The 16,285-nt window shown below is 47.1% G+C and overlaps 1 protein-coding gene across 1 annotated transcript in view; it reads right to left on the bottom strand.

Annotated features, from left to right (window-relative positions):
* WDR72 (WD repeat domain 72) overlaps window positions 1-16,285 on the bottom strand; it is a 67,949-nt gene that overhangs the window by 26,647 nt on the left and 25,017 nt on the right. The window contains exons 14-16 of the mRNA XM_033167608.1: window positions 3,711-4,522; window positions 1,311-1,396; window positions 169-251 (exon numbers count right to left, since the gene is read on the bottom strand). Coding sequence (XP_033023499.1) covers window positions 169-251; window positions 1,311-1,396; window positions 3,711-4,522 — 981 coding nt within the window. The remainder of the gene's footprint in view (window positions 1-168; window positions 252-1,310; window positions 1,397-3,710; window positions 4,523-16,285) is intronic.

Raw genomic sequence — 16,285 nt, 5'->3', positions numbered from 1 at the left:
GACTGTGGGCTTCTCTGTCACACCAAATGCCTCAGCTACCATATATTGTTCCCCATGCCAGCAGTCTGCAATGGATTGCCACCACCTATCCAAGGTCTCTTTGCACTTTGTTGTTTCAATGAAGCCTACACAATGGTTCTCAATGGCAGAAGAGCACCCACTTCCTACCTCTATGGATTGGTCTCTCCAAGAAGAAATAAGTTTGACAAGTGAACTGTTCTCTGGTTCATGGACAGGAAACCCAAACATGTCTGAAAACAGAGGAAACACTCTTTGTCAGGCTGCATTCAGTTGAAGTATAACAATGCACCGGGCCTTTAAAACAGAACCACTTGTCTTGAAGAACTTGTAAAAGATGGTGGCAAGTATAAGAACAGAAGTTACATGAAGCGTTTGCAACTAAACAGCAAGCTTGCACACACGTTAACAATCCTGGTATTGTTGACTACCTCTGAACTTTCTGTTTGCAATATACAGCCCACTTAAAATTTAATCCACTTGAAAATACACATATCAAATCACATGTAACTGAAGTTCCGGATTCCTCAGTTTTGATTTCCAAGGTCCCTCCCCTGAAGAAAATCCATCCTGGGGTGTAATGCAATATGCCCTACGGTCTCCAGTTTACTTACGTAACATCAGCGTAGGAGAGTATCTATTTCTCCCAGCTTTAAAAAACCAATACCTTATTTTTAGTCTTGGTTACCAATGGCTATTTTTCTTATCAGTAAAGGATTAAGGATACAACTAAATTACCCATAAATCACCCGCATATGAGCTATATAAAGCTAAACGGAAAAAGAGCAGTAAGGAATATCTTGAGGATGCTGGAACTGCTAATGGAGCTGGTATAGAAAAGAGAAGTACCCATAAGTAAAAACCCCAAATGGCATCTCTTAGCAGTCATACCTCACAAAACAGGAGGAAAGCTCACTTGTAGCAGCACTGAAATGATTTATTGGCCCAACATCTTTCAAGTTCACAAGCCAGAGGCTGGGAAACAACTGCTGTGCCTCACACCAGTGCTTCAGGCGCATGGCTTAGCTGCCCTACCAGTTGAAAATAGTTGAGATCATGATGGACCAGTCTTTTAAATGAAAGTAAGGATACCTGGGGCATCTTGAGTGTTGTGAGAAGTTCAAAGTTCAGAAGGTACTAGAGGAACACATGGAAACTCAGGCTCCCTTCTCACAACTCACAGGATGGCATTAATGTTTCAGCACCTCGAAATGTGTTTTCAATGCTGTCATGCCTAGAAAGCAAACATGGGTTGTGTCTGCCGTAATTCTGCACTCTCTCCTGATACTCACGTTTAGTGGACTCTTCATAAGAGCTTGTGGTCCCAAGAGATGGTGTGGGTCTCCATTTGTTGCGTGCAGACTCCAGTTTCTGGCGGCTGAGGGGAAATGTTATAACTGTCAAAGAGATCAGTGCAAGCAAGCAGAGATAACACGAAGCAATCCTGGGCTATAGTAAACTTACTGATCTTTATGGACCTAAGTTAGTCATGCCCATTATCTTCAATGGGACCAACATTGGCTCTAACCCAATATACATCTATAACTGGAGGAGGACCCTCCCTTAGCATACAGCTATCTTTCAGATGATCAAAGAGTGTGAAGCTGGGCAGCCTGCTAAGACATCCCAAGAGCCATTTGCCCTCAGGGGCTGGCACAGAAAACAGGCTCACTTGCTTAAAGCAACAAGGATCCTGTGTGAAAAATCATCTGCCTGGACCACAGCAAAACAACCCCCCAGCCTCTTGCATGTGTTGACCAGTCAGGCTCAGTTCCCAGCATCCAAAGAAGCAGGCCTGGGAAAGGACTATGCTGCTCATCAATGTAAGCTGCCAGTCATGGGAGGCCCTTGGCATAAAGAGGCCCCTTTGAAATAAATGGCAGCTGCACAGTTGCTATCTAGACTTGCTGCCTGCCTGCCACAGGTTCCTCCCTCACAGCCACCTTTCTTCTTGCCTTGACTGTTGGCAGAATCAGCAGTACAATCTCTCCCCTCTCCCAACTTTCAAGTTAGTTGTCCTTGGAAGGACAGAGCCAAGAGCCATGTAGGTTTCTTGAAGGACAATGATCACCCACACCGGTTGGCCGAAAACACGGCACATATTGTTTCTCTCCTGCCCAGATGCTGAAGGAGCAGCCAGCAAAATCAATGTGCCCTTGAGTGGGTATGAACATAGCAAGCGAACCAACCAAACAACTTCATTTTGACATTCCTGTTTAATGGGCAGGAGTAATAAAAATGCAACTAATGGTGGACTTTCAAAAGGGTAGACCAAACATGGTGTGTGCGAGGAAGTGTCTGAAACTATCCCTTCCCAAGGGCCTTCTTACTGCGACTTGGGAAGATGACTGCTGCAACTTGCCAATTTCAACTCCTCAGTTGAATTACAACTCCTCAATTAATTCTAGGAAATGCCAGTTTCCAAGGTCCAGTTTTTTAAATGCAAATAGAAAACCAGGAGTGCCCCAACCAGGCATTTCCAGGTCTATATTTATATCTATAAGGTAGGAAGACTGGGCTTTCTCAAAACATGCACTATAAATATTGTATGCTATTAAATTTCAAGACCTTTGCTAGTTTCCAGGCTTATAATGCCTTATAAGGGAGAGGTGCTGAACCATGTCTGAGGTGGGTGGGGATGGGTAACAGATGAGCTCTGTCCTATTGACTGACTCTACTAGGTCTCAACTCTAAAGTCTGTGACACTCTTGAGCAGGAAGTGTTGATAGCATGGCTATCAGGTTCCATTCCTGGTAGCAAGGAATGCTTGATGATGATCTACTTTTCTCCTCCTCATAGCCTCTTCCATATTTTCCTCTCCCCTACCTGAAAGGACTTTGCAGAAGTATTTATTGTGAGATGCTGCCATGATACCAATAGTATCCAGTTCTTCTTTCCTCATTAAAAAAAGAAAGAACCTGGTTGATGGCTTCAATGAAGCTGAGGGTTGGGACAGTGCCTGAAACTGAATCTAGGCATGGGAGATGTCATTAGTTCCTTGGATATCAGCCCAATCATTATTTACAAAGTTCAGCCTCCCACATAAATCAAGGTTATGTGGCGATCCCAGTTTTCAACAGTGGCTTGGAATCTGTTTCACAAAACCTATCTTTGTTCATGTCTTCAAGCCTAGTTGTCATAAAATGAAGCCGAAGCTATATGGGGCTGCCCTCGGTAATTTCTGAGACATTTGCTCCCCTTTTTGTGGCAGCCTATGGGACGTGACAATATGTGGAATAAGCACTGTAAAACACAGTTCCATCACAATCATGACCCAGAAAAAATGGTCTGAAAGCAAAAGTGACTAAAGTTCAGTGACTAAAGCAAAGGATTTCTGCCCCTGAGCAGTGCCTAGCTGGGAGTCAACCAGCTGAGAACCGTCCATAAGACCCTCTAGAAAGCAAGGAATAAACAGAGCAAGCAAAACAAATAAATGATGCAAATTATTATTCCCATTTCATGGAGATGAAATTAAAAGGAGCTAAAACCTAACTGGTACACCAAAGGGTGTAAATGTGGGTTAATTAAGAGTAATTTGGAAAGACTCTTAATGGGTTTCCAGGGCATGGCACTAGGCTACAGTATGAATGACAAATGATAGGCAGACAAAGGAATGTCTGCCCATCCATCTGTCCCAGCTAACATTTTGCCTGCTTGGGTTTAGAGAAACACCAGAAAATGGAAGTTCTTACCTTGTCTTTTCTAAGGGCCTGCCAAATATCCTTTGAACTAAATATATCCTTCTCAGTAAGTAACTCAGAGTCAGGGATCTCTCTGTGGTACGGATGTTTTTTGTGTGCCCGTTGACCCTTTCTGTTTGCTCTTGGGCCACACTAATGTACCTATGACACAAATCCAGCACTTTTCTGGAGAACAAGTGATTTGCCTCCTGCTGCTGTTCCACCCCTGGGGAACTGGCATTGCGCCATCCCGGCAATGTCAGAGAGAGATGATTGTTCCTTGACATAAGTCCAAGTGAGACTGGATAGAGAAGTCTCAAGATATCTAAATACTGAACACAGAGATCATCCAACTCCCCATCCACACCCCAAGGCAAGAGGCATGACAAGAGGAGCTTTGCTGCATCCATGACAACATTCACATTGACTTTTCCTGATGGCTGCCTCCGAACCTTCTTTGAACTCTTCGGCTTCTTGTGTCTTTTGATGCCGCCACTTTGTTCCGTAGAGCCAACTGCATTACTCTCCCCAAATGTTTGCTCTTCAGCTGGAGCCTTGACTTGCCCATCAAACGGAAAGAGTGACCCAGAAGTTCTGTTTCGTTTCAGCATTAGCATCCTTTTGTCAGCTGTGCTTTTGGCTCTCTTTAGAGCGTCATAGCTGTGGAAGGAGCTGGATGACTTCAGTCCCTTGAGCTGGGCTGAATGCAGCAGTTCGGCCAATTTTTCCAAATCAAAGAGAAGGACATGAAAATGGATGTTCTGTCGCTCCGTCTTCACAGGCAGGATGGTAAAAGGCCATTGGGTGTGGCAGGCAGTGGATAGCTGAAAACAATAAGAACAAGAACAAGAATAACGTATACTTTGGTCAGCCACAAAAAATTACCCACAGCACAATAGTATAGCCAACAGAAGGGTAAATACAACAAACCATTTCTAAAAGCAAAATGCAACCAACAACCAAAAGCGAATGCAAACCATGTCAAGACTGTTAAATAAAAACATCTCTGGTGACCCACAGAAGGAGTCGGGTGGGTTTCTCTTGGGAGAGCACTCTAGGCAAGGCCCTGTTGCTCATGCATCTCCACCCCCATCGTTCAGCCCGGACACTGAGGTCCAGCTCTGAGGGCCTTCTGGCGGCCCCCTCACTGCGAGAAGACAAGTTACAGGGAACCAGGAAGAGGGCCTTCTCGTAGTGGCGCCCACCCTGTGGAATGCCCTCCCATCAGATGTCAAGGCAATAAGCAACTATCCTACTTTTAAAAGACATTTGAAGGCAGCCCTGTTTAGGGAAGTTTTTAATGTTTAATGCTGTATTGTGTTTTTAATATTCTGTTGTGAGCCTCCCAGAGTGGCTGGGAAAACCCAGTCAGATGGGTGGGGTATTATTATTATTATTATTATTATTATTATTATTATTATTATTATTAATTCCAAGATTTCACTGAGAGCAAAGCAACCCCAACCAGGGCATTTCAGAGGTGGGCAGGTGGCAAAATGGATTTGTATGGTGGCGTTCTATTGTAATGTTAACTTTTTGTAAGCTGCCCTGGAAACCTGTTGAAGGGGAAAGTATAAATTTTAAAAAATATGCTAGGAAATGCTCAGAAGAGGAATGCTTTCACACTCACCCGAAGCAAACTGCTTTCTTTGATGACTACCACAACTTCCAATGCCTTGTAAGACAGTTTTGGAAAATATTTCACAAGCTCCTTTTAAAAACAGGCAGAGCGAAATAAAAATACAACCCTCACATTTTAATTGTGAGAGGTGAAGTCAATTTGGGAGGAAGGGTGCAAATGGTGTGTGTGTCGGCTGCAATTGGGGGGAAAGTCTCTTTCACCATTTTTGCTCCTTCTGCTTCAGTTCCTCCATGTAGAACTACCATGTGCAATTCAGCAAGAGCCAAGACTTGGCTGCTTCTGCTAGTGCTTACTGCACACTCAGTGACTAAAAAGGGGGGGAAAGTGTCTCTGGCAAAACTCAGCAGAGAGAAGAGGCTAATCCCCTGCTTCCAGGGAAAAGGTCACTCTTCTCTTACCCCTCATCCCCAAATACATCAATACAGGCTATTAACCTTAACTGGTCCAAGCCAGACCCACCACACAAACATTTTATGGAAAGTACAATGGAAATGCTATTTTACCAGGTGACCTTTTCATCTCTGCAGGCTCTTTGCCGCTGGGATTCACCTGCTTCTAGGAACTATGTCTTGCCCACTTAGAATGCACACGTCCATTAGGAAGCAGAGCACTTGAATTCTTCAGGCACTCCAGCTTCCGGATGCCAAGGCATCCTACGGCAGGATTAGTGCTAAATCGAGAGACAATGGGAGCAACCAAAGCTTTCTCCTTCCACAAGGGAACCAAGAAATGGAATCATGTGGTAGTTTTGCAAAGAAAACCATCCTCCCTCCTCCATTAGAGGGAGAGGTCACCACACCCCTAGTGCTCTCTAAATAAAGGCCCGGTTTCCCAGTGGCACGGACACTGGAATGGTTATTTATACCTGTGGAAAACAAGGAAATCTGGATGCTTTTACACCTAGGTCTGCTAAGTCTGCAAATGAGAAACTGTTGCCTTTTGTAAGAAACTTTGGATACGAAATAAAAGTCAGAAGCTGCAAGGGGGCTGCTCTGCCTGGAGTCAAGACAGGGAAGAAAGGCTCCAGAGATTGTCACGCCCCCCAAAATTTGGGGGAAATCAGAATGCCGAAGGTGAGCAACATACAGGCCCACCAACTCATTTCTACTCAGGAGTAAATCTGAGGCCAAGTCCTTGCACATTCTACAAAACTATGATTGAGCACACATCTCTCCAGTATACATTTCACAGATCCTGCCTTGGAGATATCTTCCAGATGCTATTTGAATATTCATATCTGCCTGAAAGATTGTCTCCCAACAAATCTGAACATTAATTAGATGTTCATATGCACCGTGAATCATCACACATTCCACACCAACATTTCTCTCATTGGTCCTAGAAGCTGGCACAGCCAATGGTCAGGGATGATGATGATGATGGGAGTTGTAGTCCAGAACATCTGGAGGGCACCAGGGTTAGAGATGCCTCTTCTGCATCTCAGGTAATATTGATGCTATGCTCTTGCCATCAGATGCATTATTTGAAAAATTGAATGTTTCTTGGGGCTGTTTCAGTCTTCCTTGAAAGCAGCCACTGTAGCAAAAAATAAAATAAAAATTTTTAAGGAATACTGAGAGGATCGGGGAAATTAGAGACTGGTTAGCTTAAAGTTTATTCCAGGAAAACCGGTAGATAGTGTTGTTAAAGAAAGACCTACGAAGCATGTAGAGGAATAAGTCCTGAAATGGAAGCAGCAGGGCTTCTGCAAGGTTCTGTCTTACTAAACTCTTCAAGTTCTTTCAGAGTGTCAACAAGCATATAGAGGGGGGTGATGCAGTTATAATAATGATATAATAATAATTTATTATTTATACCCCCGTCCATCTGGCTGGGTTTCCCCAGCCACTCTGGGCGGCTTCCAACAAAATATTAGAATACAATAGTCCGTCAAACATTAAAAGCTTCCCTAAACAGGGCTGCCTTCAGATTTCTTCTAAAAGTCTGGTAGTTGTTTTTCTCTTTGACATCTGGTGGGAGAGCATTCCACAGGGCAGGCGCCACTACTGAGAAGGCCATCTGCCTGGTTCCCTGTAACTTGGCTTCTCGCAGCAAGGGAACCGCCAGAAGGCTCTCAGAGCTGGACCTCAGTGTCTGGGCTGAATGATGGGGGTGGAGACGCTCCTTCAGGTATACTGGACGGAGGCTGTTTAGGCCTTTAAGGGTCAGCACCAACACTTTGAATTGTGCCCGGAAACGTACTGGGAGCCAATGTAGGTCTTTCAAGACCGGTGTTATGTGGTCTCGGCGACTGCTCCCAGTCACCAGTCTAGCTGCCGCATTCTGGATTAGTTGTAGTTTCTGGGTCATCTTCAAAGGTAGCCCCACATAGAGCACATTGCAGTAGTCCAAGCGAGAGATAACTAGAGCATGCACCACTCTGGCAAGACTCTCCACGGGCAGATAGGATCTCGGCCTGCATACCAGATGGAGCTGGTAAACAGCTGCCCTGGACACAGAATTGATCTGCGCCTCCATGGACAGCTGCGAGTCCAAAATGACTCCCAGGCTGCACACAGAGCCGTCTCATTCATTGGGGCTGGTGGCGCGGCGCACCAGGGCGCAATGGCCTGGAGGGCGCCTCCGCCCTCCAGCCCCGCTGGCAGCGCCTGCCGGCAGCGCCCTCTGACTCCCGGCAAGGGAGCTGGCCGGCCACGCCACGCCCTCTGGCTGCCCAGCAGAGCACAGGAGCTCTGCGCGCCCTTCCAGCGCTTCCGGGATGGGAGGCGAGGGCGGCCGGCTCGCGCTCCCGCGCGCAGCCGGACGGCGCGGCTGGGCAGCTCGCGCTGCATCGGGCGGCCGGCCGGCTGCGCACGGAGCGCAAGCTGCCCAGCCGCGCCGCGCTGTCCGGCTGCGTGCGGGAGCGCGAGCCGGCCGCCCTCGCCTCCCATCCCGGAAGCGCTGGAAGGGCGCGCAGAGCCCCGCGCCGCTCCAGCGCCACGCCCCTCATCCCCCGCTCGCCCACCCCCCTCCCAAGGGGCGGCAAGCGCGGGAGGGAGGCGGCGGAGAGGCGGCATGGCGGGGGCGCCGGAGGGATAGCCGCGCCAGGGCGGCAGATCCCCTTAAGACGGCTCTGGCTGCACACCTAGTCCTTCAGGGGCACAGTTACCCCATTCAGGACCAGGGAGTCCTCCACACCTGCCCGCCTCCTATCCCCCCCAAAACAGTACTTCTGTCTTGACAGGATTCAACCTCAATCTGTTAGCCGCCATCCATCCTCCAACCACCTCCAGACACTCACACAGTTGTGTACTTATACTTTCAAAAAGCTTTTTATAAAACTTCCTCACCAAAGACTCCTCAAAGTACATGAAATAAGAGGGAGGGTCCTCTTTTGGATTAGCAAGTGGTTAAGAAACAAAAAGCAGAGAGCAGGAATAACTAGGCAGCTGAATCATGGACATGATTCAAAGTAGAACTAAACGAACCATACAAAATGGTTGGCAAGAGAACAAGTCCCTCCAACCACCGGCTACGTTGCTGGCTCTGGGAAGCAATGAGCAAAAACGCAAAGCAGGTTCCTTAAGATGTGCCTGGTTGACAGCAGCTTGATGAGCTACTCCCAGTGCTTCCCTTGGCCCTTCTCTGCTGAGCACCCTCACTCACCCCCCACTGGTGCCAACCACCTGCGGCCCACCCATATGCTCAAGAGGAGAGACAGTTTTAGCGCTTGGCACAGCTCAGGCCACTGCCCAAAGAGGCTGTAGCAGCCCCTGGCACCTGTAAATGTGGGGCCAGAGGCATCCTGGAACAACACACGTCTTTTGGCTCCATGGGCCCCAACATCTGCTCACTGTGCTGAGTGCTGACACCAGCTCAGCAGCCAGAAGATTGGCAGGAAGAAGAAGAAGAGCCTGGATTTGATATCCCGCTTCATCACTACCCAAAGGAGTCTCAAAGCGGCTAACATTCTCCTTTCCCTTCTTCCCCCACAGGTGAGTGGGGCTGAGAGACTTCAGAGAAGTGTGACTAGCCCAAGGTCACCCAGCAGCTGCATGTGGAGGAGTGGAGAGGCGAACCCGGTTCACCAGATTACGAGTCTACTGCTCTTAACCACTACACCACACAGGACAAATTGTAGGCAAACAAGCAAGCCGGAAATTGCAGCTGATGCACTGGAGAGAAGGGCCTGGAGAGCCAAGCATAGCTGCCAACCCTCCCTGCTGTTTCCCAATGCTATAATAAGGGAATTTCCTGCAAAAAAAGGGAAAGGTTGACAGCTATGGAGCCGAGCCAACGAGCACAAATCCATGATCCAACTAATAGCTGAGGCAATCTTCTTCCGAGCCCCACGCTGCCCTGCCGGAAGCAAGGCCTCCATTTTGCATTAAGTGCTGGAGCTTCTTTTTGCTCTCTGCGGCCACGGCAGGGGTAAAACAACCAAGCGGCTGAAACCCAGCGAACGGTAATAAATTACTATATTGGATGCCTTTTGTTTTCTCCTGGCTGTGGCTTCGCTGTGTCTTCCCTGCTATCATTACCAATTAAAGTGGGGGCCGCTTTGCTGAGCACCACCTCGTAATGGCACCCGGCCCCCTCTACTCCAATTGCTCCAGCAAGAAACACCCGAGGTCAAGAAGCTCCTTTGACCTCTCCCAGCTCACTCCCCCTGACCACTCGCGAGGGGAAGCAATCTCCGCCGAACAGATGGACACTTTGGCAGGCTCTATAAAGCTAAAGAATATCAAGATAAATGGAATTGCACTCCCACCTTGCAGCCAGTTTATGAGCATAAAATATTGCTTCACGAAATCAGCAAACATTTTGGGACTGGAAAGGCCACAAGCTACAGCTTTGTGAGCTGCTTGTTCTTGATTACAGAGGTTGGCAGAAATTGCATCGGGGGTTTGTTTGATTTAAACTGATATCACAAAAACGGGTCAGGATTCTTACGCCACAGAAAGTTCTACTTGTGAGAAGTGTATTTCAAGGCTGCTTTGACTGCTCTACTCTCACTTTTATGGTTTCTGTAGTTTTTAATTATGTGTTATATTTTATTGTTGTACATCACCCTGATATTTTAAGTCATGGCAGCACAGTAATGCTTTTTTTTATAAAAAAAAAACAGAAATATAAATGGCAATCTTATTAATTAATATATTGCTTATATTAATATATAAACATCTTCAAGTGGAAAAAAATATTCCTAGACCCAGCATACAGTGTTCAGAGGCCCAGTAATAACTGAGCATGGAAACGAGCCTTTGTTTGGCATTCAAAAGGCTTTAAATAGCTATGCTGCATTATCTTCAAATGAAACTTGAGTTAATTTCAGTGACAGTAAAATTCCATATAAAACCAGGTTCTTTGAACGTCAGTACAGCTTTCTCCTTTTCAAAGATGCCCGCACCCTTGAAGAGAAGGGTTCTGTTTTGCTTTTAAAGTTCCTAGTCATTTGCGAAGGGTGGGCAGGACGCTTGTGTAACCTCCTGACAGCCAAAATCTCCCAGTGGGCTCACACAGCAGTGGGGCAGACATGGGACCTTGTGCCAAGAAGCTGTGGGGGACCAGGGGCAGGAGTATAGGGCATAGCACACCATGCACCCCCTCGCCCGCCCTGCCAACCTTCAAGCAACCTGATCCTGGGGACAACTCTGAAGGCACCTACCCAGTCCTGTTGTCAGGATCCAGGAGGCTGGACAGCTCCCCAGTGCGGCATATGGCTGTGGGAGCTGTCCAGCACCCGAAGCGTCAGTGCTGCTGGCTATTGGCACCCAAGGTGGGAGCGGCAGGCCTATCAGCGCAGAACTAAGACAGGAGGTTACAGGTAGGTAGCCGTGTTGGTCTGCCATAGTCAAAATAAAATAAAATAAAATAAAAAATCCTTCCAGTAGCACCTTGTTGTTGTTCAGTCGTTCAGTCGTGTCCGACTCTTCGTGACCCCATGGACCAGAGCACGCCAGGCACCCCTATCCTCCACTGCCTCCCGCAGTTTGGCCAAACTCATGCCAGTTGCTTCGAGAACACTGTCCAACCATCTCATCCTCTGTCGTCCCCTTCTCCTAGCGCCCTCTATCTTTCCCAACATCAGGGTCTTTTCTAGGGAGTCTTCTCTTCTCATGAGGTGGCCAAAGTACTGGAGTCTCAACTTCAGGATCTGCCCTTCCAGTGAGCACTCAGGGCTGATTTCTTTAAGGATGGATAAGTTTGATCTTTTTGCAGTCCATGGGACTCTCAAGAGCACCATAATTCAAAAGCATCAATTCTTCGGTATGAGCTCATACCAAGAACAAACTTAGTTGGTCTCTAAGGTGCTACAAGAAGGATTTTTATTATTATTTTGTTTTGACTATGGCAGACCAACACGGCGACCTACCTGTAACTGTAGAATTAGTGAAATGTTTCCTGCTTTAAACAGGAGCATCTTCCTAGCTCAGTCAGTAGAGCATGAGACTCTTAATCTCAGGGTTGTGAGTTCAAGCCCCATGTTGGGTAAAGGATTTGTGTATTGCAGGGGCTTCGACTAGATGACCCTCATGGTCCCTTCCCACTCTACAGTTCTATGATTCCATGATTACGTCTTCTTCTAAAGAGGAGTACACCCCCTCCAAGTGTTTGCCCAGGGGTAAGGTGGTGACCACCCAGGTTGGTGCTTTGGCTTCCATGGGGGAGAACAGCTTGCTCCCACTCCCAAAAGCAGAGCAGAGGAGGATTCTGGGATACCCTCCCTTGGGTAATTTGTGAGCACCTGTTGCTCGGTCCCAGCTCCTGCCCACCTAGCAGTTCGGAAGCACGTCAAAGTGCAAGTAGATAAATAGGTACCACTCCGGTGGGAAGGTAAGAACAAACTTAGTTGGTCTCTAAGGTGCTACTGGAAGGAATTTTTTAATTATTTTTTTATTTTGTTAAGACAGAAGGGTATCTGAGAGGTTTCTATATTCTCCTTGACTGCTGCTGCTCTCTCCACACACTGCAGTGCAAAACAGCATCATCAGCTCTACTTCAATTAGCACACATTTAGGAATATGAGCAGAATTCATACAAACATTGAAGGCTCTACCGGTGTTGGAGCTCAGGCTGGACCTTGGGGCCGAAGTCCAGCCTCCACCCTGCCCTCCACTACCAAACGACCACCCAGGGAGTGACAGACTGTGCAGGGGGGGGCAGCAGCAAGCAGGCCTGGTCTCAGCCCCACCAACGTTGACAGTGGTTACCCCCACAGCAACCTTTCATACCTTTAAAACTATTTTATAGGCTGGCAGAGAAGAGAGAGCCAGCCAGGCAGGCAGGCAGGTGATTGCAGATGCTCATTTCAATATTTTTCCTTTCACTTTAAAAATGCTTATCATCCTTTTCCCCGACAAGTAAAATATGATTAGCTTTAGGGCTGCAGAAGCAAACCTTGTTTTATTCCTGTAGTCTTGGAGATTTAAGTGAGTATAAAATGTGAAATGGCACATGCTCAAAGTATTTCTTTTTTTAATCAGGTCATCCAACCTTTAGTGTGTGTGTGTTTTGGTGGGGGGCTGTTTATTTTTTGCTCTCATGGCTTCGGTCCAGTATACCTGAAGGAGCGTCTCCACCCCCATCATTCTGCCCAGACACTGAGGTCCAGTGCTGAGGGCCTTCTCGGTAGTGGCGCCCGCCCTGTGGAACGCCCTCCCACCAGATGTCAAAGAGAACAACAACTACCAGACTTTTAGAAGACATCTGAAGGCAGCCCTGTTTAGGGAGGCTTTTAATGTTTAATAGATTATTGCATTTTAATGTTCTGTTGGAAGCCGCCCAGAGTGGCTGGGTAATGGGCGGGGTATAAATAATAATAATAATATTTATACCCCGCCCAGATGGGCGGGGTATAAATAATAATAAATTATCATCATCATCATCATCATGTGCCAGGAATGTAGGAGCATTTGTAGACCCTGGCATGGCTGGAGAGAAGAGCAGTTTGCTTCCTAACCAGAGTAACACACAAGACTGTTTAGAGTGTGTGTGTGTGTGTGTGTGTGTGTGTGTGTGTGTGTGTTAGAGGACCATTAAGTCCAGGGTCTAAAATTATCTAGCTGCAAGCCTGGCCTCTACACCAATTTTCTTGTCATTACATTGACGGTGGGGGGGGGGACAGTGGAGGGGCGAGGAGCAGCAGAGACTTCCAAGATTGGAGGAGGGAGCATCGATCTGCTGCCTCCCCCCTTTGCATTGTCTGAAGCTGCCAGGGATAGTCTTTCCTTCCTTCTCTCAGTGAGGCTCACACACACCTCCTCCCCAGCCAGGCACTTAAAGCTAGCAGCTCCTGACAACAGAAAGAGATGCTCATGCTGTAATTGGGAGCTTTGAAACTGGAGGTGCCACTACATTTGTGGGCCGAGACGCTGAACACATTTATTTCTGAAGCCATTTTTACTCCGGGGTGTTAGAGAACTATATCAATGCGCTGACATACAAGCTGTAGCTTATTACATGTTCAATTCACTCACAATTAAGCATTAATAATAATAATAATAATAATAATAATAATAATAATAATACTCAATTCAGTTTCCATTTTCTGCTTCTATGTAATGAAAAATGAAAAACACAGAACCATAACAATAGGGGGAGGACTCTTGGTTTAGGAGAAAAATCAGGACTCTTGGACTCCTAAACCAAGAGTCCTCCCCCTATTGTTATGGTTCTGTGTTTTTCATTTTTCATCAGATAGAAGCAGAAAATGGAAACTGGATTGAGCAAAGGAAATGCTTTCATTTGCTGCATGCACAGCACTGGAACTCCTCCTCTCTTCTGTTTTTTGGGTGGTGGGGAGCAGCAATCATTTTTAAAGGTTGGCTGGTATCTGCACCATCAAACCCTTGTGCTGCGAAATGGTTTAGGTGGTTCTCCCCCCGCGCAGAGCATAGAGCCATATAATTGAGCGCATCCATAATTGAGAGATCAGTTTGTGTGCATCAATTTTTGGCCTCGCACAGGGTACCATATTATGAAAGCTTACCAAAGGCCAAACCTTATATGGTGTCATGGAAGCCCCATGCCCAAGCCTTCTTGCTACCCCTAGCCAGGCATTCTGTCACTAAGCTTGGCTGGGTGGCAATGATCAGCACCAGGCCAGAGAGGAAGCCACACTGCCAGGGAGGCCAAGGACCCCACAGAAGAGGAATCTGTTCTAAGAAGCAAAAATCGCCTAGTAAAAAATTCAAAAATCCAGTTGGGTGACGTCTTTATTAGGACCAACGACAGCATCACAGAATAGTGGCAGGCTTTTGGAAAGTTGGTTGGTACTAATAAATGTCTTACTGCCCAGCTGTGGATTTGTAGGACTTTTAATAACAGTCGGGGGGGGGGGAACGAGCAGAGTTAGTCGTTCCAGCTCTAACGCTGAATTACAGAGGCAACCGATTGTATGCAGAAATGCAGTTGTAATGCCTCAAACCAAGGGGATTTCTTTGCTTTCAGGTGGATTTATGTGCAATCTCATTTAGGATCACAGAACTAATGATAGAAAAATATCTACTTTGCCAGCATTTGTTGCCTGTTTTAGTCTGCACACACACACAAACCAACCCTGCTTTAAAACAGTAGCTAGGTCTTCCTTTCTAAATGGCAGGTCACCTTATATAAACCCGGAAGGAGAACTGAATAAGAAAAAGAGCAGGTTGCTTTGAATGAGAGGCCAGTATTGATTTTTCTCTCCTCTGCAGCAAAGCACCTCCCCCCCCTCCCAATCCCATTCAGCGACTGTCAAAACCTCCCTTTAACAGCTGGAGTCAAATTGTGCTATTTACAGCAAGAGCCCTTGTCAAGTGGACCATAAGTATTCTAACAATACCCTATTCAAATAGGCTTCACCACACAAATTGCCGCGCCTCGCCCCCTGTCAGTGACTGAGGCAAGTGCTGAGGGTCTGATTTTGGGGAGAGGGCCCTTCACACACACACCCCACCTTTCAGGGTGGCGCTTTCTCTGGCAAACAATGAGGGGGCCTTTCCATGCTGGAAATAATCAAAACCTGTTTGCGAGCCAGTGTGGTGTAGTGGTTAAGAACGGTAGACTCGTAATCTGGGGAACCGGGTTCGCGTCTCCGCTTCTCCACATGCAGCTTGGGCTAGTCACACTTCTCTGAAGTCTCTCAGCCCCACTCACCTCACCGAGTGTTTGTTGTGGGGGAGGAAGGGAAAGGAGAATGTTAGCCACTTTGAGACTCCTTTGGGTAGTGGTAAAGCAGGATATCAAATCCAAATTCTTCTTCTTCTTCTTCTTCTTCTTCTTCAAGTATATCAAGGGAATTTGACAACACACATGCTTCGTTTTGCACTGGCGGCACTTGTCCCACCAGGAGGAAAAGGGCCAACTTTATCTTCTGGGCACATATCCCAGTTCCACACCAAAAAGCACCTAAGCAGCCTGAAATCGGAGCCCTCGGGTCCTGGTGGCTGCAATTTCCATGAGGACAAATATGTTGATGTGGAGAATCTGCTTCAGAGGCTGGCCAGCCATGAGGTACAAGAAAGGTGCCATGCAGCCTGCCTCAAGGGCTTAAACGTTCCCTTGTCTTCCATGGGAGGCATTTAAGCACGTAGTTAACTCTCCCTTTTCTGGAATTCAATGAGACTTTAAAGTGCTGGAGTGCGGCTGCCATTTCAGGACTCTGTAGAGCAGGGGTAGGCAACCTAAGGCCCGGGGGCCAGATACAGTCCAATCGCCTTCTCAATCCGGCCCGCAGACGGTCTGGGAATCAGCGTGTTTTTACATGAGTAGAATGTGTCCTTTGATTTAAACTGCATCTTTGGGTTATTTGTGGGGCATAGGAATTCGTTCATTCCCCCCCCCCCACACACACAATATAGTCTGGCCCACCACATGGTCTGAGGGACGGTGGACCAGCCCACGGCTGAAAAATGTTGCTGACCCCTGCTGTAGAGCTCTGTTTTCTGTGGAGACCTTTTCAGTCTCCCAGCAGATCCATTTTATGTTTTGCAGAATTAAGCACCGAACCTGGTTCCAAATC

The sequence above is a fragment of the Lacerta agilis genome, chromosome 13 (genome assembly GCF_009819535.1).
Source record: "Lacerta agilis isolate rLacAgi1 chromosome 13, rLacAgi1.pri, whole genome shotgun sequence".
Lineage (NCBI taxonomy): Eukaryota > Metazoa > Chordata > Lepidosauria > Squamata > Lacertidae > Lacerta > Lacerta agilis.
This window is presented reverse-complemented; position numbering and strand designations above follow the sequence as displayed.